At 42.6% G+C, this 27,857-nt stretch overlaps 1 protein-coding gene across 1 annotated transcript; it reads left to right on the top strand.

The window, feature by feature from the left end:
- Positions 1–1,980: 1,980 nt before the first annotated feature.
- On the top strand, positions 1,981–27,857 carry GSDME (gasdermin E). The gene is made up of 11 exons (XM_064167048.1): positions 1,981–2,296; positions 3,996–4,106; positions 6,157–6,387; positions 7,092–7,284; positions 15,740–15,911; positions 16,871–16,991; positions 20,841–21,029; positions 23,699–23,826; positions 23,944–24,124; positions 25,584–25,657; positions 26,446–27,857. The coding sequence occupies exons 3-11, from the start codon at positions 6,177–6,179 to the stop codon at positions 26,674–26,676; spliced, it is 1,500 nt and encodes a 499-aa protein (XP_064023118.1). The 5' UTR covers positions 1,981–2,296; positions 3,996–4,106; positions 6,157–6,176; the 3' UTR covers positions 26,677–27,857.

Here is a 27,857-nt window from a genome sequence, read left to right on the forward strand (position 1 = left end):
ACCTGAAAGCTCTGCTGTGCTGGCTTGTGTATTTCAAGTGGATACAAGATTTCTTCTTTAAGTTTGTTCTTGGACAGAAATGCTCCTGGTGCGAGCACCCTTTATTTGATGTGCATTAGTGCAACCACGGGTAACATCCTCAAAACGACTAGCAAGTTTCACTGCCTTTATTTGCATCCTCCCTTCCCCAGTGAGTATTTCCATGGCAATGTGCTTCACTGCAACTTCCTGGCTTGATTTCTCAAAGTCCGCTTTAGCAGGCACTTGCATGTGAAATGAATCACACGTTGCCACTCCCTGGAAAAACAGGAGAGCTGACTAAACATGCTATTACTGGCCACGGTGGGAGATTATTCCTAGAGCCAGTGAGCCAGCAGCTTGGCGCTGATCCTTCAGAAGGCATCTCCTAAGGATGTGTGGGTGATTTTTCTCTAAGGATGGAGCTTTGTTGTTTGTTTTTTTTTACCCTATATGAAGGAAATTTTCACAAATGCAGATACTTAGTTCAAATTACTTGTTCAAATTTCTGTGAGCAGGTGCAGCCTCAGAAGGGAAACCTGTTTATCATCAATTCACTAAGACTGTCACCTGGGGGACTACAAGCTGCTGAACTGAATTGGAAGTTTTAGCCAATGCAGGCTGTAAGCAGATACTACTTTAGCTATATGAATTAACTGCTGCCTCTCACCCAGGACTGCTCATATAAGGGCATGCAACTGTCCACTTTGTACCAAAGCCCAGATGTCATGCCATTAAGAACTGGTTATGTGACACTTGTGACTATACCCTGCAGTCACACATGCTCTCCCTTCCAACCACAAGATAAGTACCTGATCTGTGGCACCATTCATTTGAAAACGATTTCTTTGACATTCATTATCCTGGGAAAACAGTCCTTTGGCATCAGGAACAAGCAAGTTGTTTTATACTGGTGTTGCACTGTTTTCAGAGGGCTGAGAAGCAGTGACAGAGCTCACTATTTCATGCTGCTGTTCATTAGCCTGCTCTCTGTGCTCCACTGACCACATTTCTCATTTGCAGCAGCGCTGCTGTTCAGGGTCCTTGGACTGGGGCCCTTGACTTTGCAGCTCCTATTCAGACCACTATGTCTTCTCAAATCCAACACTGACAGCCCTAAAGCTGCAAACCAAATAAGGGGCAGTGCTGTTGCTTACAGATTTCACACATGGGCCACCGACTCCTCACATTGCTGACCATGAGTGATTTCAGCTAGAGCTGAGAGGATGCAACAACAATTTTGATCATGTCATAGAATTTGTCTGGAGAAAGAGGGGCTGAGGCCCTCTACAACAACCTGAAATGAGGCTGCAGTGAGGTAGGGGTTAGTCTCTTGGTAACAAGTGATAGGAAGAGTTGTAAATGCCCTCAAGTTGCACTAGAGGAGGTTTAGGCTGGATATTAGAAGAAACTTCTTAGAAGAAACATCTTCACTGGAAGGCTTCCAGGGCACTGCAATAGGCTCTCAGGGAGGTGGCTTAATCACCATCCCTAAGGTGTGTAGAACACATACAGGTGTGGTGCCAAGGGACATGGTTCAGCATCACCCTCGGTAATTACATGACGGTTGGGCTTGAATCTTAAAGGTCTTTTCCAAGGGAAGCAACTTTATGATTGCATGAAGTATCACTGTCAGGCAAGCACCAGCAAGGAAGGGAAGCCGTCCGCGTTACTTGAAGCGCAGTAACCATGCAAAGCCAGCTGTCCCATCCCTTGGCTCAGGTGGTGCGATCAAGCCCTCCTCTGTGCTCTCAGCTCCTCGCACTCGCCCACGCAGCCCCCCAGCTGAGTGCCTGTGCCGCACAGCTGCGCCCAGCACCGGCCAGCAGCGCTCGCCGCCCGTGCCCTGCGCGCAGCCCCTCGCGGCAGGACTCGGAAACCCCGGGGCAGACGAGGCGCGCGCAGGGCAGGCAGCGCTGCCCCGCGCTTCGCACGAGCGTAACGGTCGCGCACGGGCTCCGCCGCGCGCAGCTGCCGCGGGCTGGGCCGGGGCCCTGCCGCTACATGGCGGCGGCGGCGGCGGCTGCGCCTCAGCCAGCGCCCCGGAGCGCCGCCACCGCGCCCTCCCCGCACGGCCTGACCACCCGGGCGGGGCTTGAGCTCCTCCTGCCACGCCACGCCACAGCGCCGGCAAAAAAACCCTCGGCTGTAGGGCTTTGCCCTAGCTGCTCGCAGAGCTTCGCCCTTGGCACCTCGCCTCCGGGCGCGGCTTGGCACGCCCCGCGGGCGGGACTCGCCGCATCCTCAAGGCCCGGCGGTGGCGATCGCCAGGAAAGCCGTGAGTACGGGAGTGGGCCCGGAGAGGTGGTGGGGGCAGGCTGTATCCGCCTCTCCAGCGCCCACGGAGAGAACCCTGGCCGCCGCCGCTCGCCTCTTTCCGCCGGCTTGAGTCCCCGCATCCCGCCGGCTGGCTGGAGAGGGTGCCGCCGGGCCTCGGCGTGCCGTGTGGCCCTCACTGCCCCGCCCGGCCCTGTCACACCCTTCAGAGGAGCTGCTGCGGTCGCGTAGGCTGCCGGTGCTCCTCTTTCCGTCTTTGTCAGAGAACGAGGCTGAATGATTCCAGTTCACTTGTGGTAGTTTTCAGAGGGGTTTAGGCGCAGCACTTGAGAGGGATGCCCGCACTCGAACGCCTGCGTGAGCGGCCTCTGCGCAGTTCTTGGTGAGGTGGCCACTGGTTTGCCCACTGAGGACAAGGGCAGCTTGGGTCCATCCCCAACGCATGCAGCTCCCACCGCAGGCCCTCACGCCTCGGCTTCGCAGGACACCACCTGCCAGCCCCAGGTGTGGGTGTTGTGTCCCTGTAGGGCGCCTGGAGCTGTTGGGCGTTTTCGCAGTGAGGTGTTTGAGTCATATGCTCGGAAGTCCTCAAGGCTCAGAAGAGGGCTACATTCACGGCTAGCGTTTATTTGATGAGGTTTTGGGGATCACATGCATTCAAGGGGCTGACATGCGTTGAACGTCCCTGCTAAGCTTTGTGAATTGGCTTTCATGGCTGTTTTTCACTTATTTAGAAAGGTGAAAAGAAGGTTTTGTACCAAGGCACACATCGTGTTTGTCATCACTCCCGTGCTTCAGTAGCTCTTCAAGCGTAAACTACAATTTCATTAGAATTCAAGGGCCACGGCGTGGCAAAGTTAATGCCTAACAGCTCTACTGGCGCTGGCGCCTGTGTGATCGTCTTTGGCCTTCGGGGGTTGTATTTCCTTAACTGATGTTGGGCAATCCTGTTGTCAGGCCTTTCCCAAATTCCCTACTGTGCCCTATGAGCTGGGTAAGGGGTGGGTAATCTTACAAAAGAAGCTTTTTTGATACTTATTTTCTAAAGGTCAGTGTATGTGTGTACAGAATGTAAGAAATACTGGTCAGTTACTGAGAACTTGCTTTTGTGCTGCCAAAGGCAAATGCTGACTATCTGTAAAATGTCTCTTTAGATAGGGTGCCCCACTGTAGTGAGTTAGGGAGCTGTGATAAGGGAAAGAAGCAGAGTAAGCTTTTAAGTGAACAATGGAGTTGCTGTACCTATCTTCACTTGCTCTCATCCCCTTCTTTGAGTAATCCTCCCAGCCTCAGGCTAATTTTAAGTATCTCAGGCAAGGAAGGTGCTCCACCTTCCTTTTCTCCTTTCATTCCTAGCTGTCAGTTTGCAAGTCAGTTCACTCTGACAGAATTTTCCTATCATATTTGAAACCTTCCCTTTTAATTCTACCAAATTAAACACATCTCTAAAAATTTACAGAGGAAAAAAGTCCAAAGGCAGAGTTTTCTTAATGCTGTGCCTATAAATTGTCAGGGTGCTGTTGATCCTGGTACCTGTTAACTCCTTAGTGTTGGCTAAGAGCATATTAATTCACTCCATGTCTTTGTTTTGTGAGCTAGTGAACCAGAGGGTATTTGGGTGCATTTTTTAATTTAGTGTTAAAGGCATCATAAGCAAAGAGATGTAACAGGAATTTGGATAGAATATTCTTGCTTTGCAGGTACAATTGCACCAGCAAATATGCTCCCTACAAAGACGTTCCCAGCACAGCAAAGCGTGAGAATCACTGATGTCATTCTGAAGCTAAAGACAGTCCCAACTCTCCTTTCTGGTGAGCCTTGACAGTCCTCATAAGTACTCTGTGGTCTTCCTTTGGTGTCTTTTCTGTTAGTCAAAAGCATAGATGCTGTGAGTGAAGTCAAACCACCGTGGACCAGAAGTTTTATAAATGGTGTTAATTGTTCTTTACTGAGTGTATAAAAATGCCAAAATGATTGGAAACTGGGTTTTGCAATTTGTCTTACCATAAAATTTTCTGTTAAACCTCACTGAGGTTGAAACCAAGCAAATTAAGAAGCAGAATGTAAGTGCAAAAGATCGGTCTTATTTCAGAGTTTAGGAAAAGGTCAGAGAACAAGAAAGTCAGTGCAAATATTCCCAGGACATACAGCTGGGGCTGCGCTGCAGGTTTGTTGCAGCCACAATTACAGTGACACTCCCAGAAGGCTCCTCAGTGAAAGGTTATGTGACTTTGACATGTTCAAATCCTTTCCCTGCTGGTGACGTTGGGAAACTCCCTTTACTTGCTTACATAGAGAACTAAGAGTAGGCCACAGGGTTATTACGAATTGGTAAACACTGGATAGAATATTATCTGAAATATGATTTGGAAAAATCTTGTTTCTTTTTTTTCTTATGTCCTCCAGCTGATACTAAAACGTGGAGTCTGGTGCAGTTACTAATACCTTTATTCAGTTTTCCATTTTCTCTGAATAATTCCAAATGCCCACTGCAATATCCACTTTTGTTGGAAGGCTGTTCTAATTTATTCTGGCCTGTATTTGTAAATGACCCATCTAACATCTTTTCAGAGCAAGACAGATGATTAATCATGAACATGTGGGTACATGCTTGGGACATCTTATGATCTTTGAAGTTGAACTTTGCAGTTAGTGTCAGCTGGAGGATTCAAAGGAATGCTACCAGCTTTGAAAAACTGATTTAATTCTGGAAATATCATTAAATCAAATAACAGGGAGTTGAAAAACTAAAAAAAAAACACCCTAGATTCTTTTAAAAAGATTAAAAATTAATTTATTAGAGCTGTGTGTTGAGCACTTCTGAATGGTAATTTTCTACAACGTTTACAAGTTTAGCCAGTTTTCCTTATTGAAAAAGCTCTTTGTAAATACAGCAAAACGCTTTACTTAGGATTAAGAAAACCTTAGTCAGTAAGAGCTGCTAATATTTCTTAATTAAAGCCATTTAAAAGCTAGAATGAGGTGATGTATGTAGCTGTTTAACAGATACACCTAACAGTTGCAATAACATATGTTCAATTTAGCAATAATTATGCTAATGGAAATAGAAACTTGGAAAATATTGACGGTAAAAAGATTCAGAAAGAAAAAAAAATAATTGCAACTTTCCAGAGGCGTAGTTCAAAAACAAGGCTTAGTCACTGAGATGCCAGCACAAATATTTGTCACTTTTTATAGAATAATTATCATCCATAAATATGTTCACTCATTACTAAAAAGATAAGATAATTCATGTGAGTAATACCCAGTTGCCTTATATGGAGTAAGATAACTTTTTATGTTAGGTAATAAAAGAAGGATTCTGCAGGGAGGCAGAAATCCCCTGCCATTGCATCAGTGCTCTCCTTATCCCAGTCAGTCTCTGTGAGGTGCTGGTTAGTAGATTCTTTTTCTTGGAGTTTTGGGTAAGCTGTGTAAGTTTTCTCCTTCTTAACAGATTAATTACTTGTGAGTGTTCTTTGAAAGAGATTTTTGGCTATAGGCTGAACTATTTTTTTCTTTCCTCACACATTTATTTTCTTTTTTTATTAGATGATCATAAATGCCATGTGTTATTATTGCAGTGTTTAAGCCTTGCATGTCGTGTTTGAGGTGCATCATTCTTTGCTATTTGCTCTTGCTTATTTAAAGTTTTAACTAAAGTTCCTTTGTGTGTTACTGTGAAAACGTTTTACTTTGACATAAGTGAGCTGTCATGATTCCCAGTGCAGAGTAGAGAAGATGAGGTGAGACTTGCTATTCCTGTGGTAGTACTGGTACAGTAAAGAGCTTCTTAAAGTGACACTGTAAATATTTATTCTTTGCAACTTCAGTTGTTGAAAAACAGATGTATTCTTTCAGGCTGTAACTGATTTCCCAAGATGTTTGCAAAAGCAACAAAGAATTTTGTGAGAGAAACTGACAGTGGAGGTGACTTGATCCCTGTCTCCCACTTGAATGCTTCAGACAAGCTGCAGCTTCTGGGCTTAGTTACAAAGAGGAAGAGATTCTGGTGCTGGCAGAAGCCCAAGTATCATTTCTTGACAGTCACCCTGAGTGATGTGCTTACTGAAGACAAACCGATAAAACCAGGTAAAGCACAATTACTGCAGATAAAAAGAATGCAAAGCACAATCTTTTTTGTTATTATTGTCAATCGTATTACTGAAGGGCTTCTTTCAGAGAAGTGCTTTAAGGTATTCTCCATCCATGAAAATTGAGATAACTGGATCTTTTCTCACTTGATTTAACTAAAGCCAGTAATAATAAATGTTTGTTTGAAAAAAAAGAAAAAACAGAAACCCAAAATGTTTTGCCTAGATAGACTACTGAAATTGAGTGCTGAAGGTTGTCAAGCCATACAGCCCTGCTGTTTACTAACAGTGCTGTCTCAATTGGATACTTCCATTGGTTTTCAGTGAGCTGTGGGACAGCCCTGTAATGAAATGTGTCAAGATAATGGCAAAGCATTAACCCTGCTGTACAAGCAGATCTGCTTTGCAGGTTTTCATTGTGGCTGAAATGTTTCAATTGTACTTTATATGTCTTCCATAGCGTCTGGGCTCAGCATTTCAGTCACCTTATGTTTTCCTAAAGTGGCACAATATAAAAGATAGTGGAGCAAAGACGATGCAAACACAGAGGAAGCAGAAGAGTTGCAGAGCTGTAAATTTCAGGAGTGTTTTTTGTCTTCACTAACTTGTCATATTTTCTGTTAGTTTCTGGGTTTTTCTCCAGTCACTTCAGAACCATTTCAGCACTTCACAGATAGAAATTACTTTTTATTGCTTTTCTAGTCATTGTGGAGTCTGACTTTGCAAAATATACGGGGAAGTTTGAAGATTTTGTTCAAGCAAGTATTGAAACTTCTTTTGGGAAGATCAGCCTAGCAGCTGGAGGAAAGGGCTATGTGGAAAACCAGTCCTCATTTGGAAACCTGAGGAAGCAGGAGATTGACTTGCAGCAGCTTATGAAAGACGTCAAGGACAGGTATGTTTTTAACATGGGCATTGTAATGACCAGGAAAGATTGCTGAGCTTAAAAGACTTGGGCTGTGATCACTGTACAGTTGATAATGTAGCACTGCCATTGTTGGAGAATTTTCTTGTTTAGTTCTGGTTTTCAGGTGATAAGTCATATACGCAAAAATGAAAGTGTTCAGATTTTGAAAGCTCAGTGGTCAAAACTTTCCATTTCGTTTTAAAAACATCTCTCTTCAATTTTCTCTTATGTATTTGCATGAATCTATAGAACAACAGCTGAATCATCCCTTCTTTGGGGCACTGTACTGAAGTAACAATATGGAAACAAATCGGATTGGATTCTCTGTTACTTGGGCATATGCTATGGAAACCAAATTCAGGGCTACCAGCATTCTTGCAGTTAGGCTTGGTAAAGCTTTTTGTGTATGAGCAACTGTGCCAGAGAATTAGACTATTTGGAGTTGAAGTGAGCAAGCATGGTCAATGCATCTTTGACTAGTAGAAGAAAATACAGCAATAGATCTAGAAATTCACTGGCATGCACCGTAATAGCTGAGGGGAGCTATAATCCTAGTTTTACAGCATAGGTAACACTTCCTTTACATCACTGAAATTGGATTTGTTTAATCTTGTAGTAAGACAGTGGTGGACCAAAGCCTGCTTGGTGACTAGCTGACAAGTCAGGGGTCTACTGTCTATTGCAAGTCCTGACACATGAGAGATGAAGGTGGTTCGCTTGTAACAGCAGTGTACCCAAGATCTACAGGTGTAGGTGGTGTAATACATTTTAATAGCCTTTGCTGATGCTCTGAAGAAGATAGGCTTTTGTTTTCAGTGCAAAAGGCATCAGAAGCAGAGTAAGTTTGCTTTAGATACACCAATGTTCTAGAAATGATCAATTCCCCATTTTCACAGGAACAAATGGCTGCTTTTCTTTTAATTGTGAGCATTCACAAATCACCAAATGCATTTTAATAAGTTTGGAATAATGGAATCATCTACCCAGGGAAGTGATAGTCTCCCCAACTTCATACACTTAACATTAAGCTGGACAGGGTGTTGGGCCACCTTGTCTAGACATTTTTACCAAGAAACATTGGAGTAAATGATCTTTGAGGTTCCTTCCAACCTGGTATTGTGACAGTAAGATGTCTCTCTATGTTTGTACTGAATACCTTATTAAAAGCAGAATATCCTGGGCCTGTAAAATTGTTAGGCATCTAGTATTAGAAAAATACTGTCAATCAAGATTTAGAGTCTTGTTTCTAAGACTAGATAGGGTCCTGTAGCAAACCAGACTAGAGTAACTTCTGTTTAGATCAGTAAAATTTTACTTAGTCCTGTGAAATAAGTTGCTTCCTCTGTTCAAACAAATCCTCCCCTAGCAAATCAGATTTATTTCAGCACATTTTGGGATTCTAATCCCAAATTTAGATGTATACGTAGAAATATATTGTATTCTTTTTAAGCATGGAAAATCAGCTCTACACCAATCTGTTCGGAACTGTAAATGAGGTCACTGTGTGTGCCACTTCATACAAAGAGCTAGTTCATAAAAAAGATGCTCATAGCTTGTTAAGGCCTCCAGAGCAAAGTGTGTAATTGATGTCCAGTTGACCGTGTATCAGGCAAGACTTCACTCCTGCCAGGTCACTGAAAGTTGTGAAGATAGCGGAATCTTCAGCATAGCACCGAGGCTTGTTGGAAATTGTGGCAGTCCTCATAAATGAAAATCCAGTTACTCATTCATAAATATTCAGTGATTTATGGTGGATTGCTTCCAAGCTTCTAGCTTTTGTCTTGTTCATGGAGCGTTGTGTGAATTCAGGAATTCAGTGCTTGGGAATGCTGCTACCTACAAGGTAGTGGGGTTTGGATGGAAAACGTTGTGGTACTGTCAGGGTGTTTGTCCGTCAGCCCTTCTGAGGTGAGATTCAGCCAAGTGTTCTTGATTTCATCTGTTGATACAGGTTGCTTGTGCTTGCTTGCTTGTTTAGTATTTCAGTACATAGAGCCTAGTTATGTTGCATTTTAAAGTGTTGGTCTTGCATTGGTCCAGTTAAGTCAAAAGCAGCAAACTCTAAAAGAAGTCAAAGCCAATGACTGAAGTCACATGAGTCTTCAAGGTTCAGCAAGCTGGAAGTGCTGAGTGGCAGTAAATCAGTTTCCTGTCCCTTTGTATGTGAACCTTCTGAAGGAGAATCCTGCTGATCTTTTAATTAGGTTCCAGATGCTGCATTGACTTTTCCTTTTCTGAAAAGGGATGACAGCTGAAGGGTGAGGGATGAGATCCTTCCTGATCTGCAGGAGCAGTGTCGCACTTAATAACATAACATGCAATATATTAAGTGGTTCTTTTAGCTATTAAAAAACCAGCATATTTTATCTTGCATTATTCTTGCTTTTTGATTTACTTTGTGCTTGCTAACTCACAAAGTGCTGTGACAGACTGTTGTGAGGTGACTTGTGCCTTTAACACAGTGATATTAATATGCATTTAAGAGTACATTTCATCTTCTGTTTTAAGGCTTTCGCTACTGTCTGCCATAAGATTTCATAGAGAAGCTGCTGGGCTGGATGAGCAGATGGTGAGGTGGATTGAAAACTGGCTAAATGGCTGGGCCCAGAGTGTTTCGATCAGTGGTACAGTGTCTAGTTAAAGGCCAGTGTACTGCATGGGACAATACTGAGTCCAGTCCTATTTAAGATTGTCATTAGTCATCTGGGTGATTGCAGCAACTGTCATCCAGTTTGCTGATGACACAAAACTGGGAGGTGTGGCTGATAACACCCAGAGGCTTGTGCTGCTATCCAGCAGGATGTCAGCAGGCTGGGCTAGTGGCATCATGTAGCCCAAGAAAGGAAGGTGTGAAGTTCTTAATGGAACACCAGTAAATGCTGTGGGCTGACCAGCTGGAAAGCAACTTGTAGAAAGCAAATTGGGCTCTTGGTGACACTGAAATGGACATGAGTTAGCAATGTGCTCTAGTTGCAAAGGTGACAAATGGTACTCTGGACCACATGAGGAGAGGAGTATTGCAAACAGGCGGTGGAAGGTGATTGCTGCACCTGGAGTACAAGGGAGAGATGAGTATACTAGAGATAATCCAGTGAAGGGACAAAATGATGATGAGCACCTCAGCATTTGGCCAAAGGTTGAGCCTGGAGACATCTGGAGGAGGTCTTAATAGAAATACCTGAAAGATGGATGCAAAGACAGTAGAACCAGGCTCTTTTCACTGTTTGGTGTGTAGTTCCTGTGTCCACCGGAGGCAGTGGACATAAGCTGAAACACAGGAGGTTCAAGGAAGACTTCTATGCTGTGAGGGTGACTAAGGAGTGGCACAGGTTTCCCAGCAAGGTTGTGGAATCTCCCTTCTTGGAGACATGATCCTAGGCAGTCTGCTTTAGATGTCCTTGCTCAACCAGGGCAGTTGGACTAGGTGACCTTTCAATCTCAACCATTCTGTATACTCCCCTCCAGGGAAAAGATTATGAGGAGGTAATAATCTCTGTAGTTCTCCTGGGTTAACAAATTTGTGTGTTTGTTTTTAGTCTTTCACTGAGGTGATTGAAGGAGGAATTCTGAAGGACACTGACAGCAGAGGAAAGAGAGAGGACCAAGTGGCAGCAGTCAGTCAGTTTACATCAGCTGCAGAAAAGTGTGCCTGTCACACTTCCATGATTTCATGGGAATGATTCCTAACTGTGATTAGCATATTAGAAAAAGAGGTGTTATTAGCTTGATTGAAAGATATATTTACAGTATTGCATATTGCACTTTAATTGCTGTTGTCCACACTGAGACAGAAATAGGTACCTATTCCTGATCCAAGTGAAGTGGAAATTCAGCCTATTCTGCTATCTGTTCTTGAAAAATCCTTAAGCATTTATGTGTATGGTGAGAAAATAATTCAGATTTTTACCATGGGGGCGACACAGGTTATGTGAAGTCACAGAATGTGATGAGACAGGAGGATGCCATTTAGAAAATAGAGGTACTGTCTGTCACTTGCACTCTCAGAAGTCTCTGGTATTCTTGGGGAAGATGTTCTATGAAGTAAGTGTCATGTTATTCTGTAGGGAAAATCGTGAAATGCTATCAATGAGCTGACTGAAGCAGATGACTGTGTTCCAGTATGACTGCAAGAAGTAGGTCAGAGAGGTTACGTTGGAAATGAATTAACAAAAAAAATCTTGCGTGTCTCTGCTTGATGAATAGTGGCAGAGTGTGGGCTGGTGGATTTTTACTCCATGACACTCATCTAGAGATTTCTATTAGAGAAGGAACAAAGCTAGGTGAGGGCTGTCTCTGTGCAGCAAGCAGCATTGGTATGGAAGACATCAGACTACTGCGCATTATAAATGCAGTGGAGAGGACTGAACAAGCTGAGGAATTCTGGCTGAGCAGTTTGAATGCTTTCAAAGTCAGTCATATGGATGTTATGGAATAAGTTGCATTTGGGTGAGCCTCATGAGCAGGCCTCCTCATCTGTGAGAAGAGGTGTGTTCAGCTAACATTGCCCAGTGCAGGACTGAAAAGATTTTCACTCATGGGTTGTTTGGACTAGTGAAAATCTCTGCAGGCAGGTCACAGTGCTGAGTTCAGTGTGAGGAAGAAGGGTACTCACAGTAATAACCAGTGCTTTTGGTATTTGTAGTAAATTTGAGAAATACCTTGCTTTGAGGATTTGTGGAGTGGGTTACTCAGATGAATAGAGAAGATATGAAGGAACCATGATCCTAGCCTCACTCCTTTGTGGAGAATGGTACCAGAGATCCTGCACCTGAAGGAAAGACCCTTAGTGTCAGCTGTGGGGTTTAGACCAGACTCTCTTCTTTAACTGTAAGAGCCTGCTCTTATTGCCAAGTGGTGTCTGTTTTCTCCTGCCTTCCATTGGTTTCTGCTTTTCTTAATTTTTGATTCCATTCTGCAACAGATTGCTTTTGTGCCTCTATTCTCCACTATTTTCCTCATGCAAGAATTAAAAAAATTGAGTGAAAGTGAAGGAAACCTTTGCAGGCAAATGAAAGTGTTTAATACAATTTGATGTGGAGAGAGTGAGACCAAAACTCAAGGAAATTCTTTTCTGTTCATGTTTGACCTACAGTTTCCAACACAGTAAGTCATTTACCTCAGGGAGATTTTTCAAGCAGAACAACCAACCAAACAAAACCCCATAACCCTTATCATTTAAATTATCTGTGTTTCAGAAGGGTTATACTCTGTGTTGGTAATGGGACTTAGCAAACCAACAACTCCTTGTATTTTATGTAGAGTTACTTCTGAGTACTTGAGCTCTGCTTCCCAAGGTGAGAAGGATTATAGTGATGTAGTATGGATCATACTCCTGTATGACACGTGGTGAAAGAGATGGTAAGAGTGCTGGTTGTAGAACAGGAACACGGTCTGTAAAGTAAGAAAATGCACTGCAGTTGTTGTGCCTGCATGCACATGTTCTCAGGAGTTTAGCTCAGCCATCTCTTGTCCTTCAGATCTATTCTTGATACTCAGTGTTACGCTAGAAGATGAGTTCGTCTCTTGCACCAACACACAGATCCAGTGACTGTTGCCCTCAGTACTTAAAGCTCTGCTCTGCTTGTCAAACTTTAAACCAGTTGCATTTTGCTCTTGATAACTATTTTAGATGATGATTTAGATAAGCAAGGTATTTGCTTACCTCATCTTGTCTCCTTTTTGAGTAGCTGAAAACAGCAGAATGTTTTGCCTTCCATAGGCTGCTGCACCCCAATAATAACTTGTGATGTGTCCACACACCCCTCTAGAGTGATGAGGGCCTTTGTGGTAGAAAGTTCAGAGCCAGAAATCTAGGGGAGCACATTTAACTGTGCTGTTCTAAAGGAAAAGGTGTTCATAGCTGTTGATAAGGGTATGTGTTTTAAAGCTCTGAATGTGTTCACTGAACTTAGGAGGCCGTTTCTGCCAGATTTACAGCTGAACACATCTCACTGAAGTCACTTGAATCTTGAGGCTCTGGCTGTGGCCATACCTCTGACACACAACACAGCTTTGTGCAGAGGACCCCAAGTCACCTCTGAGACACAGTGCCTGCAGAGAGCTCTACATCAGGGACTGAAGCAAGTAACTCTGTGCCCTTATGGTGTTTGTGTCACTGCATAGCCTCCAGTGCTGTGGCAACTCCTCAAGTGCTGCCACAGACATTTCTTCTGCACCTCCTTTGCAAGTTTACCTGTGTCTTCTGACTCTCACTCTGCTACTCTGCTTCTGAACCTCAAACTCAGCAGTGTGAGAGGGTCTGATCCAAAGCTGAATACTGCAGATGGATGGAAGAGTCTCTTGAATTCTTTTGTTCATTCATTTGTGAAGAGTTTTAACCACATTCTGTATGCTTCTTGTTCAGAAACAGCCAATCCCAATCAGTATTTTTCTAGCTTTGCTTGTTTTGTTATTTTTGCTGTAATTCTTGGGTATATCCTGTAAGTTTGTCATCCTCTAAAGCAGTTAAAAAGTACATCATGTGAAAGCAAATGCCAGATTGCTTTTGTGCTTCTTTATGGTTCTTCTTTCAATGTGGCTTCTTAGGTTGAGTGTTAAAATTGCAAATTCCTAATGCATTAATTTGTATTTTCAGAATGCTTAGCACACCTCTTCAGAATCATAAATAATTATTATGAAGTACATGATAGGCTTAATGGTCTATTCATGTAATAACTGATAGTTCTGATTTGGCAGGCACTTCTAAGAGCAGCAGTGCTTGTGATTGCTTGACTTGTCTTCAATTTTTGTTTAATCCAAAGATTTATTGCATTCCAAGCATAAAGCATGGCTTTGCACCAAAAGAAGAAAGTTATATTAATAATCTCAGGAATGTTTGGGGGTGCTTTTCTAGTGGCTGTGGCATTGCTTCAGAGGGATTTTCTTCCCCTTGTTTAAACAATCAACTGTAAGGTTTTTGGACAGTTCATTCCAACTGATTGAACTTTCATATAAGCATGTAACTCTCTAAAGATCAAAAATTGCCTCAGGATATTTTTAATTTAATCAAGAACTGAGCTGACTTCAGACTTACACAGACTGCATAAATCCAAAACTCAGAACCTAATAAATCTAAAACTTTTTTAATTAAAAGTGGAGATATCTCTATTTAAGTGAAGTCAGACATGTCTTTCTGTCATATTTTTGGGGATTTGCCATTTATTCCCATGAATAGCCATTTACAGTGAAAGAGGGGAGAAGACTGAATAACTTAAGCCAGGGATAGCAATCTTTTAATCTTCCAGTGGTAGTTGCCTGAAGCTCTCCTCATCCAGGATGGCTCTGAAGGATTAGTATTTGGGCACAAAGGAGCCCCATGCCACCTCTCCTTTTGAGAAGCACCTGGTAGCACACCTTCAGCAGGTAGAAGGATGTACAAAGACAGGGGTGACAGGACTGAATGGTGACAGGGACATAAATGAGACCGAGTATGGCCAGATGGCTGGAGAGTGGTAACAATGAACTGTAAGAAGGAAGGGAGGCTAAGACTGGGAGCCATGAACAGCTGGTGTTATTTAAAGGTAGACAATAGCAGTGAAATCAAATGAAGGGGGCTGGTGAGCTTGCTGACTGTGGGGCAAAGATGAGTTGAATGAGAAGGGGAGAGAAGAAATAGAACTTGACCTGATCAGCAAAAAGAGAGAAAACTGAGGGCTGTTGTGAGGATAAATGGGGCTTGATTACAAAAAGATAAACTAAACAAACTGGAAGTTTCCTTGCTATATATTTCCCAGCTTCCAGCAGCTTGACTGCAGCTTCTTCTAAGCAGATCTTTGTGATGTGTATGTAGTTAACACTATTGTATTAGATGCTTATTATGTATTATGCTATTGTAGGTATTTTTATTGTGTGTATGCTTCAATAATGTATGCAGTGAGTGTACTAGGCTGCAGGGGGTTCATAATATGGACCAGGAGCACAAGTCTTGTGTTCGTACTCCTGGGTAGGTTTTTTGGTTGAAATCATTCTTTTCAGTAAAGAGTGCGGGATTTGACCCACTGACTTACTGATGTCCTCTGTGTTAATGTGAGACCCTGAAGAAGATGGTTATCTGGTGTCCCCTGCTGTGTCCGTGTTAATGTGAGGTCACGGCAGCAGAGAACTCAGTCCCGTGTCCAGGAGTCTGGCTAGTGGTTTTCGTATTGAATTGGAAGCTTGAAGTTTTCTTCAGTTCTCTCTTGATTTTATTTTTTTGTGTATAAAGTAGCCAAATGACAGCTATTTTTGCTCAGAGTAGGGAATCAAGTATTCAATAGATGTATTGGGACTTACTGTGGAATACAGATATTTACTGCTACCAAATAACAAAAGAGGACAATAATTCTGAGGAGTTTGCTCATGCTTTTATTGTAAAGATAACAACAGTTTCTTCAAACAATTAAGAAAGTGTGGGTTTTTTTCAGTTCTAGTATTTATGTTGTTAATGGCATCTTTTCTTTTTCAGAACAATAAATCTAAGCAGCAGTTTGCTGCAACAAGTAATAGAAAGAAAACGTGAAGTTCTGTGCATCCTGAGAGAAAAGATAATAACAACTCAGAAGTGCACCATCTCTGAACATATCCAGACAGAGGAAAAAATCAGCGGTGTGATGGGATGCAGTACAAAAATAGTAAAGGTAAAAGTCATGAAAAATCTGACAGGAATATAGTATGCAAATCTATCTGAGAAGAAATTGTAATATCTCCTAATAGACTTCAGAGTATTTTTCATGCTTCTTTAGCATGTTGATCTCATTGCACTGCTTAGCTATTAAATTTCAGAAAGGTGAAACGCTTTTTTCTGTTGCCTTACTGGCAAAAAATGCCATCTTTTAGCGTGAGCCAGGACTGGGGTTTCCATCAATACTGTCAAATTGAGAGTCAGTTTCTATGTAGCTTCCTGTCTACAGCAGAACATGAATGTATAACAATTCAGTGAAAGCTGAAGAGCAGAATGCATTGCTGAAGCAAATTTATTTGAAGAACCAAGCACTTATTCAGCAAAAATTGTGCAGTGTCTGAGTTGTGATGTTTATTGAGAACCTATTTGGTTTTGATCATGAAAGTAGAGACGAGCTGTGTTGTGAGGATATCTGAACAATTGCCTGTGAGTTGGGGAGGATTTACCAAAGTCAAAACATTGTAAGGGTGTTTTTTGGGTGTTTTTTTAAGCTGCAGATGAATAATTTCTGTCTACAGGGTGTCTCGGGTAGCAGAAATCTATGCAGTTCAGCAACCCTCTGCCAAGGGCCACTTTCCTGGGCAAAAGGGGTGTCAGAATAGAAAAGAGTAGGACAGGTTACCGAAATGGGCCTGTTTCCTACTGACACAGCATTTCATGTGTGGCAAAAGCTGCACCTGGAGCCCAACTTTTTATTAGGAGAAGGTAGGTAAGAGTTTGAAAGCTGCTTTTGGTATTGTACCTCTACCTCACTGCTCATCCAGTTGTTTTCATAGATGTCAAATGTAACTTGTGCTTTAGTTAGACATCATAGAGAATAAAGCAAATTCTCTGTATTTCTTCCCCATAATTAATGCTGTGTTTAAGCTACACAATAGCTGCATTGGGTAAATGGTGACTAAATGTGTCCTCTAGGTTTCAGTGAATGAAAATGGAAGTATGATGAAGGATTCTAGTGTGATCCTTGAAATTCCTCCTGCAACCACTATTGCTTATGGAGTAATTGAGCTGTTTATAAAGCCCAGTGGCCAGTTTGGTAAGTATAAAGATTGCCTTATGTGGCACACAGTTCAGCTGTGGACAGAGCTATCTGTCGGGCAGTGATTTTTGTGTTTCCCTGTGTGTGAAGGTGGTGGTGATTGTTGTTGGAGGCTGTGAAATGCTGCTCTTCTGATTTGGTAATGCTTTTTCACTTGTTGGAATAAGTCACAAAATCAGAATAACTTGGGTTTCAGGAGGCTGCAGGTCATCTGGCTCAAGCTCCATCTCAAAGCAGGGCAAACATTTGAAGTTTGATCTAAGTTCAGAGTGAGGTCAAGCAGCTTGTGTTCTTGTCTATTCAAGTGTTGATTGTCACCATAGGCAAAGATTGCATCATCCTCCTGGGCAGACTGTTCCCGTGTCTGACCGCCATCACGGTGAACTCTTGTTTTTAGGTTTCTTTTAATGTCTGCCTCTTGTTTTTTGTCCTATCATCATACAGAAGAGTTCGGCTCTGACTTCTCTTCCTGCTTCTGTTGGATAGATGCAGATAGCAGCTGCAGGTTCTCCTTCAGCAGTATTTTCTCCAGGCTGGACAAACCTAGTCTCTCAGCCTCTTACCATACGTGATGCTTATCATGCACAATGCTCTCAAGCCCCAGGGATCTTGGTAGCTATTTGCTGATTGCTCCAGTATGCAAATGTCTGTCTTGTACTGGGGAGTACAAAACTGGACACAACGTTGACTTCAGGGTTATAATAGAATTGTAATATAGAGAAATCAAGTGCAGTTAAGGCTGGCTACACAGGTGTATAGCTAATAGCCTACTGATGTGATTTATAGCTGAAAATTCCTGTGTCCTGTTAGCTGATTATACATGGATCTTGTTAATGATCTGTATTTCTCTGCTCTTTTTCCACTTCTGCTTTTTTCCACTTTTTTTCATATTTAATGTTACATTTTTTAAGCTTCAAAACCAGCACAGATTGTTTCATGTTTTGTCTCAACAACTTGCTTCTTTCAATTTGGCCTGTCTTCCCTTGCCTGACTGTCATTGAGAAAGCAAAGTGGAGGAACTGACAACAAAATTAGGGATATGCCAGCAAGAGTAAGTGATCAGTCTGTTTATGGAAATAAAATAGCCTTTGAAGTTAAGTCCAGAGACTAATGTAGTCCTTTCATATGAGACTGAAAATGACCAGCAGCAGGTGTAATGGTTAATGGGATTCTCTTCATAGATAATTACAGATTAAGATTCGTGTAAGCTGAAGTTCTTTTATTTCTTTACCACTGATAGTGCTTCAGTTATTCTATAAGGAAGACTGATATATAAACTTCCATGGAACATTCTGGCTGATGTGACTGGACATGCTTGGATATTTTTCTAAGTAGAAAAAAAAAGAATAAAAGGTTTAATCCTTTTCTGATCCCTTTGCCATGTTTCCCTGTAATTCTGTTTTATTTCTACAGGTTAATTTTCCACTGCATGTAAAAGCTGTTCCCGTTAAAGACGTGGCAATTTTGTGTCTCTAAACTTTTGCTGCAGGCTGTCTTGTTCTTGCCTTACCAAACAGAAGCTATAGTAGCACCTGGCTGACTTGCTTTGTTCTGTTCATTGCTGTATATGTGTGACTTAATTCCTCTTAAATGTATGTAAATTAGACAGTGCTGATCTTTTCAGCTTCTGCACGCAAAGGAGTCTCTTTGCCTTTGATTGTTTTCATTGATCTTCTCCAGGTTTGTTCCTTTTTTGATAATGTTTTTGAATAGCTAACAAGATCCAACCACTGTTGGAGGTTTGTCACTGGTGGCTGTATTATTTTTTCATTCACTTATTTTGCCTTCTCTTTTTAATTTTTTTAAGAGTACAGAAATTAATGAGATACAAAATCGACAGTGTGAGTACTACAGGACTTTCAGAGTCCTGTGTTTTTCCTCTGAATCAAGTCCTGCCTCAGAGTTTAGCACCAGGGTCTGTATCTCTTAAACTTCTCACATGATGCTGTGCATGATTTCCCTTCCTAGCATCCTTCTGCCCTAGGAGGGCAGGTAGTTTATTAGCTCTGTCTTCATCCTTCAGGGGTCCTGTGAAAGCCTCGTTATTATCAGTGGAAGTAACACGAGCATGTTGGCCTTGCAGTGCTTTAGCTGCTGTCTGGAGTCTTATTGCTTTAGGAGGCTCTTTAATTTGTGTTAATAGCTTTCTGCTCCTCTGTAGCTCACTCTTCTCTGTGAAAGGTTATGCAGGCATAAAGGTCTCTGTCATCTTTCTTTCTCTGTGGCAGAGATTTCTTTGTCTGCTCTCCCTTTGAAAAAGCTTTTTGCTGATGGAGTGCTCTCTGTGCTTTCTCATCTGCTTTGAATGTCCTTAATTTGGTGAGACACTCTTACAACTTCAGGAAGGTTATATTTAGGTTGTGCGCCTGGTACATCTGAGCACTGTGCTTGATTAGTTGGTTGGTTGTGGTTTTTTTAACCTTTGCTGCCAGGTATGACTTTAAAATCGAGTTTCTCTTGCTAGCCTCTCTGCATTCTCCTTAGAACCTCTGCAGTGTGCCAGGAGAACAGTTTCAGATCTTGCATTTGAACAGATGAAAGATGACCAGGATATGCATAGGGCTTTGCTTACATTCTACATCTTTGGAGCACAATATTGGGCACACGAGCACAGGATCATGCAGAATGGCAGAATCACAGAATGATGGGTGTTGAAAGGATCATCTAGTCCATCCCTCCTGCTCATGCACATTCTCCTAGATCAAGTTACACAGGAACACATCCAGGCAGGTTTTGAAAGTCTCCAGAGAAGGAGATTTCACAACCTCCTTGGGCAGTCTGCTCCGTGCTCTGTCACTGTTAAAGTTGCTTTTTCACACTTCTCAGCATAACTTACAAAGGCTCCCTGTGTCTGTGCCAGGAGTCCCTTGGCTGTATCAAACTGGGGGCATTGGGGTGGCAGGAAATGGTCAGTCCTGTTTGGGTGAAGTAGGCAGGTGCTCATCATGAAGAGGAGGCAGAACAGTTGATCCAGTGTGGGTTTTTATTCCGTGAAGTTAGTGCAAAGTCAGTGAATTGCAGAGTGATTCTGCCAGTGAACATGCCTTGATGAAATCTTTTAGAGACTTTAAAAAGCTTCCTATTTTCCACTCATCTGGAGAACATAGAATGTTTCACTTCAGCATGAGGAGAAACTTCTTGACAGTGAAGGTGACAGAGCACTGGAACAGGCTGCCCAGGAGAGTCATGGAGTCTCCTTCCCTGGAGACTTTCAAAACTCAGCTGGATGCATTCCTGTGCAGACTCCCCTAGGTGATTCTGCTTTTGGAGAGGGGATTGGACTCGATGATCTCTGGAGGTCCCTTCCAACCTCTAACATTCTGTGATTCTGTGAACTTCAGGATGGACCTGTGGCTTGGCTGAGAAAGAGGAGTCTATCAGCGCCACAACCAGGAGAAGCTCTGTAAGGGACTCTTCACAGAGTTCTTAGGAATCCCAGAAGTTGCTGTCACATGTCTCCATCTTGAGTGGATTCTGTAGCCTGCATTACAGCACATCTCTTGGTTAGTAGAAAATGTGAAGAATTCATACCTCTCTTATGCAACGTTCAGGTTTGCAGTGTCAGAGAGAAGGTCTCCTGTTATTTGCTGCCTTCAATCCACCAGAGCTGGTGTCACATTTTGAAGCTGTTGTTTGCACCAGAGGACATTATTTTGTGGGCACTGAACCAAACTTCAGAGCTGTAGGAGTGCTCCTTAATTCACGTACAGCAAATACTGGCATTCTTCCCATGTCAAAGGAATGAGACATGGAGGAATCACATGTGAGAACCCTAGATAATGTAAGCTAGCATCTTATTCAGCAAATGGTGAATTATTTCTTAAATTGTAATTCTTCTCATTACAGAATTCTGTCTGCTGGATGAACAGCAAGGGGGTTTTGAAAAAGAAAGCACAGAAGACTCAGCTTACCCCCATTCAGCACTATTCAAAGATGCTTCGTTCCTCTATCAGCCAGATGCTGTTGATAATGAGGTGTACTTGGGGACTAAAAACCTCATTCCCAGTGATGCTTCTTTAAGTGTATTGAGACAAGGTATTACCAGGAATGTTCTATGTGATTACATTACAGCGAGTTAAGCAATGTGATAAGAGGAAATAATCTGGTACCATAGTACATAAGAAATTATATTAGTTCATTTTAATAGCCTTTATCAGGAACTCTTGGGGGAATGCACTGAAAGAATAGGAATAGAAAAAAAAATACTTCTACAACAGGTATGTGCAGTGGACTGCTCCCTAGGAACATCCTAAATCCCTTTGTCATAAAGCTGAGCTTACAAAATCAGGCTTTTATTTCAGCTCTGGTCCATTCTAGATAAGCTCTCTAAGATGAATGATGATTCAAAAAGGATCGCTGAAAATACTGTTATTCATGATTTGGTAATATTGTCAGTAAAGCTTCCCAGTTAAAGGTCATTTGAAGTCTCAAAATTTACAAAGGCATCTCCCCTGTCTTCATGTAGCCTCACTATTTTCTGATAAGCTTCTTAGAAATCTTTGTCAGTTTAGGCTGACAAAATTAATGTCTGATATAACTGGAAGTTTGGAAATGGCATAATGGGCCAGAACCAAGGTGTTTGTTGTAGGGGTGTGGAAGGAAGGGGCAGAGGAATGAAAAAAGAGAAAACAGAACACACTTTACTTGCCATCAGTTTGTCACTTCAGTTATCTCTAAATTTCACTGTTTGTTCATGGCTGTTGAACAGGTTGAGTGTGGCCAAAATAGGTATTTGTTGCCCAGAAATAATTTCTGTCATTCTCTAGTGTAGACTTGTTTGAAAGGAATAACTCTCTGTGTATGTATAAAAAACACTTTGTGAAGGAATCATAGAATGGCTTAGGCTCCAACCTCCTCACCATGGGCAGGGACACCTCTCAGCTAGACTCAGCTGCTCAAGGCCTCATCCAGACTGGCCTTGGACACTCCCAGGGAGGAGTCATCCACAGCCTCCCTGGTCAGAAGGATATGGTACTGTTTTGGTTTTTCTTTTAGTTTGACATACCTTTGTGCTTTTCTTGCTTAAAAGGCTTAGAAGTTTCTTTTAATAAACCTAAACTATGTTTTGGGAAAAAAAAACCCACTGAAAAAAAAATCTACTAAAGCAATTTAAAGTAGATTTCCTCTTCTGTTATTTGTGTAGACAGTCATACAATTGCATCAGATACAAAAAAACATCTGCCTGTGGCTGGGCTTTTTTGGGGTTTGGTTTGGATTGGTTTTCCCAGTGAAGTAATTTTCAGATATAAAAGGCACCTTTTTAAGAGAGTGTGTTTCTTGACTAGAGGGACACGAGGGGAAGTTTCACTTAAACAAGGTTAAGAACTCTTGCATGCCCATATTTTTGGAATGTGGAATACAGTTGGTATTGTGGACTTGAAAGTTTATTTTCTTTAAACAAAATGGTGATTTGATGCCATAATCATTTTGTTCATAGTAGAATTGTGGAGAAAGTAGTGCAGTGAACTCCCTTGTGTTTCTGTTGTATGTGTTGCAATCAAGAATCATAGAATTTCTTAGTTTGGAAAAGATCTGTAAGATCATCAATTCCAATCATTAGTTTCACACTGACAAGTCCTTGACTAAACCAAATCCCTCAGCACAACATCTAATGACTATGAATAGCTATGGTTGGAAAGGACCACCGGCATCATCCAGTCCAACCTTCATCCCAGCATCTTTCATCACTAGACCATAGCCTCAAGCACCACATCCACTCATTTTTTAAACACCTCCAGGGATGGCGACTCCACCTCCCTGGGCAGCCTGTTCCAGCGTCTGGCTACCCACTCAGTAAAGAACTTCCTCTGAACATCCAACCTAAACCTCCCGTGATGCAACTTGAGCACATTTCCTCTTGTCCTGTCATTAGTGATTTGGGAGGAGAGACCAGCTCCAGCCTCACTACAACCTCCTTTTAAATAGTTGTAGAGGGCAATAAGGTCCCCTCTCAGCCTCCTCTCCTCCAGACTGAACACCCCCAGCTCCCTCAGCTGCTCCTCATAGGTCATGTTTGCCAGACCTCTCCCCAGCCTCGTCACCCTTCTCTGCACCTGCTCCAGCACCTTAGTGTCCCTCCTATATTGTGGTGACCAAAACTGGACACATTACTCAAGGTGTGGTCTCATGAGTACTGAGTACAGGGGCATGATCACCTCCCTGCTCCTACTGGTCACACCATTGCTGATACAGGCTAGGATGCTATAAATAACCTCTGACCTCAAAAAATGTATTACAGAATTAAGGGATGCAATTCTTTGGTGCCCCTGATGAAATATGAGGATAGCAACAATTCGGCATCACAGCAGGAACTTTTAATTCTCTGTGTGGACTTACACCACTGACTTTGTAATTTCTGTTAATCCACAGATTAAGAAGTAAGGTTATGAGCAGAACTCTTCATTCTGCCTTATAAATGAATATTCTCTGGAGATGAACTTTAAAGTGAGAAACTTAATGTGGGTTGGTTCAGTTAACATTAAAATACTGACTTCTTGGATTCTTAGAATTGTCATTTATGCTTCTTTGGCTCATTAGGGAAATAAAATCAGGTGTGTTCCAGCCTTGCATTGTAACTTGTGCTGATGGAAATCAGGATGTGGTGATAAATGATCTTACAGACTGCATAGAGAAAATGTTAACTGTTTTAAGTGGCATTAGCATAGTAATGCTTAATTTTGCTTTTTACTGCTTTCTTGGGAAAGATTTGTCACGGTTGAAGACTCAGTTCCAGCCCTTTGTGAAGCTGCCGGAAGACAAGCAAAGAGCTTTATATAAAACCCTTTGTGAACTCTTGCTCCATGAAGAAATGGTAACTGCCCTTGAGAACGTGGTAAGATGAAGAAAGTTTTGCTTGCTTCTTACAAGTAATTTGGAGATAGAGTGAACCTTCCTGTTTTGCTTGAACTTTGCTCTTTTCAAACAGATGTGCTTATTTTTCCACTCGCAGTTAGATGATATCCGCACAGGAGGCACGCCAGATCTGAGAGAGTTAAAGTCTGCTCAGGGAGACCTCCCTGACTTCTTACAGCTCTTAGGGTGCAGCTTACAGAGTGACTTGCTGCAAAAATATCAGCCTCAGGATGAAGAACTCTTCTCAGCTGCTCACCTCCTCATCAGTGCTATCTCTGGTATGTTGTGAATGAAGAGAAGAACCCCTCCTCTTTTAATCCTCCTTTGAGGAGCTCCCTCTGTGTCAAAGTGCTTATGGCTCTTTTTGTGCAGTTGGTGGTGAGCTGCATGAATGTAGTTTGTTCTGTTGCTTTTTATGGGTTTCATATACCATGCTTAGCATCCCTGGCTGCAAATTAAATCCAGCCCTCACTCACTGACAGCTGTTGCTTGTAAAATACATGTTTCTCCAAGACTGCTCAATGCTGCTTTCTGCTGAGTGTGGGCATTGCCAGTTTGGCAAGCTAATTTCTGTTCTTACTGCATACTAGAGTTCTTCCTGCCTAAATGCTGAAAATTACCAGTTAGGTCTTGTAGTCAGTGTAGCAGCATTTATTGTTTAAGTGCAAAACTGTATTTAACAAAAATTAATTTAATGTAGAGACCCTGCAGTTGGAGGATTGTTTTGCAGCTGCTGAAAAAAAAACCCCGGAGATGAAACATAAATGCCAAACAAATGCCATGCTCACAATCTAGTTGGCACCACAGTGTTAATTAGAAGCTATCTGCAAAGTCCAAGATGGACTCCTTGCCATCCTTTTCTCCTCTCTCATGTATATCAGATTTTCTGACACAGAGATTATGAAGGGAAATCCAGTGTGGAATTGGTTAGATGTGGCACTCTGCAGCAAAATGTCAGTGGACATCCATGTAGGCACAGTGTCCCAGTAGGAAAGCTTAACTCATTTACAGGGATAGAAGAGAAATAGAAAACAGAAAGCTGCTGATGTGGTAACACTTGTCAGATGCTATTAACAGCAGGTCACAGTTAATTGAGTGTGTTACATTATCTCCTGGCTCAGGACATAATGTCTGCTGCTAATGTCCAGGTGTAAATGTAGCTGGATCAAGAATCAAAAGCTGGTTTATGCTTGTTGCTGCTTCTATTAGGAATTACAGCCTTGAGTTAAGAGTTGAAGGGCACCACAGGGATCATTTAGTTCATCTCCCTTCCCCAGAGTGGCTTCAGCTATGTCATTGCTCTCAAACTGTGATATTGCTGAAGTCAGCACTGGGGAGGTACTTCAGGTGATGAGGAGAATGATGGGGATGAAATCTTTCCTGTAAGCTGCCTTCTTTTCAGGGGCAGGGATAGTCAGTGTGAGGCTTATACCCGTTGCTTATCGTGTTTTATTCTGCACTCTGGGAAGCAGACAGGAAAAGGCTGGATCAGCCTCCCTCACATGTTCAGCAGAGCTCCTGCAGCAACTGTACTCAGCACTGAATATCTTTGGTCTCCAGCATCCATTTCACAAGGTGCTCTGCCTGCAGATGAGCCTTGGAAATGCAGCTCATCTGTCTTAGCTTAGCAACAGAACCCTGTAACAGAACTCTCTGTTAGGAAAGTCCCCTTTCAGCAGCCAGCCTCACGCAGTGTTCACTGGGAACAGTCTTTCCCTTTTCATGTTTCCTTTACAGAGCTGTCTGATTACACTCTTGTCTTGCTGCGAGCCTGCTGTGATCTCCAAGTTGTTCCAGCACTGTGTTGTTTGGTAAGTAATCAGAATGTGACTGCGGCATGTGGGCCCCGGCCACAGCAGGGGCTGTGCCCTGCCCTCTCGCCTTTCGCACGCAATAAAGATGTCAGGCTCCAGCGTGACTTTCAGCTGTGAGCTTCGCCTAGGCAAGGTAGGAGCCTGCCAGTGGCAGGAGATGCAGGTGATTTGCTGCAGGTGGATACACCCAGCTTCTGAAATGTCTGAGAGAGTTCTGTGTCTGAGAGATTTCATGGGCTGTGAAGGAAAGAAAATTGCAACTTGTTTGAATTTTAATGCCTGGAGAGTGTCACTAGCCCATGCTGAAGTCTCAGGAACAGTCATCGCCTGCCCTAGGGGAACAGAAAAGGCACTTTCATAGCAGCAGTGCTTGGGTGTTGGCAGATTCTGAAGGTGCAGGACTCTGAGCCCATTCGTTGTAACTGCTAAAGGAATGAGGCAGGTCTGGTTTTAAAGCTTTTTGAGCTCACAGACAAAAACAGTAGTAAAAGCTTTAAATGTATAGGGGCAAGAGGAGTTTTACTGTTTGCTGAAAGTGAGAGCGAGAGTCCAGTGTGATTTGCCGTGAGGAAATTTGAACCGGGGGAAGTGACGCAGTAGCAGAGGTCTTTGGTTCTGGATGAGCATGTTGGACTTGTCAAGGCTAATAGTAAAGGGAATCTTGTCCTTTTGCCACTGCCTTGCAAGCTCCCTGGTGCTTCTGCAAGAGCTGAGCTGTGTGATAGCAGGAACAACACTGCTTGGAAAACCTTTTTAATGTCTCTTTTGCTCTCTCACACACACAGCCCAACATTGCTTCAGCTGATGGCTCTGTGGCACTGAGCAGTCCTCCAGTGGCTACTCTCACCAACAGAGGAAGATTTGATGTCGTGCAGAGGCTGTTTGCTTCATCAAACATTAATTTGGAAATAACAGAGTCTTCTGTAAAAGCTGTAACTATGAAAGACCCAGGATTCATCCCTCTTGTTCTTTATGTTGCATTGTGTGGATTTTGTGCTTTAGGTGGAAGTGTATAGGAGCCTTGCTGAGTATCCAGTTCTTGCTCTAGACTGTTCTTTATTCTGTAGCTCAGCAGTGTAGCATTGGTGTGTTTGAAGTTGCAGTAGAGCCACTCAGACTTGCAGCAGTCCAGGCAGGAGCTGTGGAGGTCAGGGTGGACTTGGCACACCCCGGGTGAGCGCTTGGAACTGCCATCAGTTGTGCTACTGCTCTGCAGTGCCACTGCGCTATGTCTGCAGTAGAAAATACATAAATAAGGGATGAAGGGGAGGAATTAAAAAAGACAAGTCTGGAACAGAAATTGAACATAGCTATTCTGGTAGTTGTCAGATCTGCAGGGCAGTAGAAGCCTGATTGCTTGCATTAATATGCGTGGGAGAGAACTGCAAAGTACAAACTGCTTTTTGTAAGGAAGCAAACAAGCAGGCAGTAGAAATCCAGGATTCTGCAACACAGTAAATGTTTTGCTCTTTTAAGACTTGATGTGCAAAACATCTTCACTCCGGAACAAGTGGAATGGAGGACTCTCAAAGAGGTTACTCAATTAGGCTGTCGTTTATTAAGCTTTACAGATAGGAACCCCTCATTGCAAGAAATAAAGAAGCTTCTTTTTCAAAAGCTATGACCACCTTAGGGATTTATGCCTATGTTCAGCATTTCTGATTTCTAGTAAGTTTATGCTCACCATAGCAAGCCTCAGCTGTTTAAATTGCATTTGGAGCTTTCTCTTCAGGTACGGTGGTGATCTTTGGCATGCAGCTTAGCTAGAGGGTAGGAATCCTGGATTCGTCTTTTTGCTCTATTCCCACTTGGTCTTGAGCACAAGAGGTCATTAAAACCTCCTGTCAGTTAAGCCTTCCCCAAGCAAATGGACTTGGCAAAGAAAGCACCACAGTACCTTTCCATACCCTGAGAGTGCAGGACAGCTTCGACCACTGAGCTGTTGGCCTTTCTGTGTCTCTGTATAACAAAGCTGATGTTTTTGCCCAAACCTTGCACTGGTGTATATGGAAATGCCCTGTAGGAGGATGGAAGCATGTTACTATGCTTCTGGGAGCAGTGTCTGTGCGTGGGAAAGTCGTCTTTTGCCTCTGGGGAAATGTAAATGGGTAAGTCCAAAGCTGCTTTTGTATCTAATTCATTTATCATACTTTCTATTACATGTTATGTCAGAACAATAGAACATCTTCTAACCTCA

The sequence above is a fragment of the Pogoniulus pusillus genome, chromosome 28 (assembly GCF_015220805.1).
Source record: "Pogoniulus pusillus isolate bPogPus1 chromosome 28, bPogPus1.pri, whole genome shotgun sequence".
NCBI classification, from domain to species: Eukaryota; Metazoa; Chordata; class Aves; order Piciformes; family Lybiidae; genus Pogoniulus; species Pogoniulus pusillus.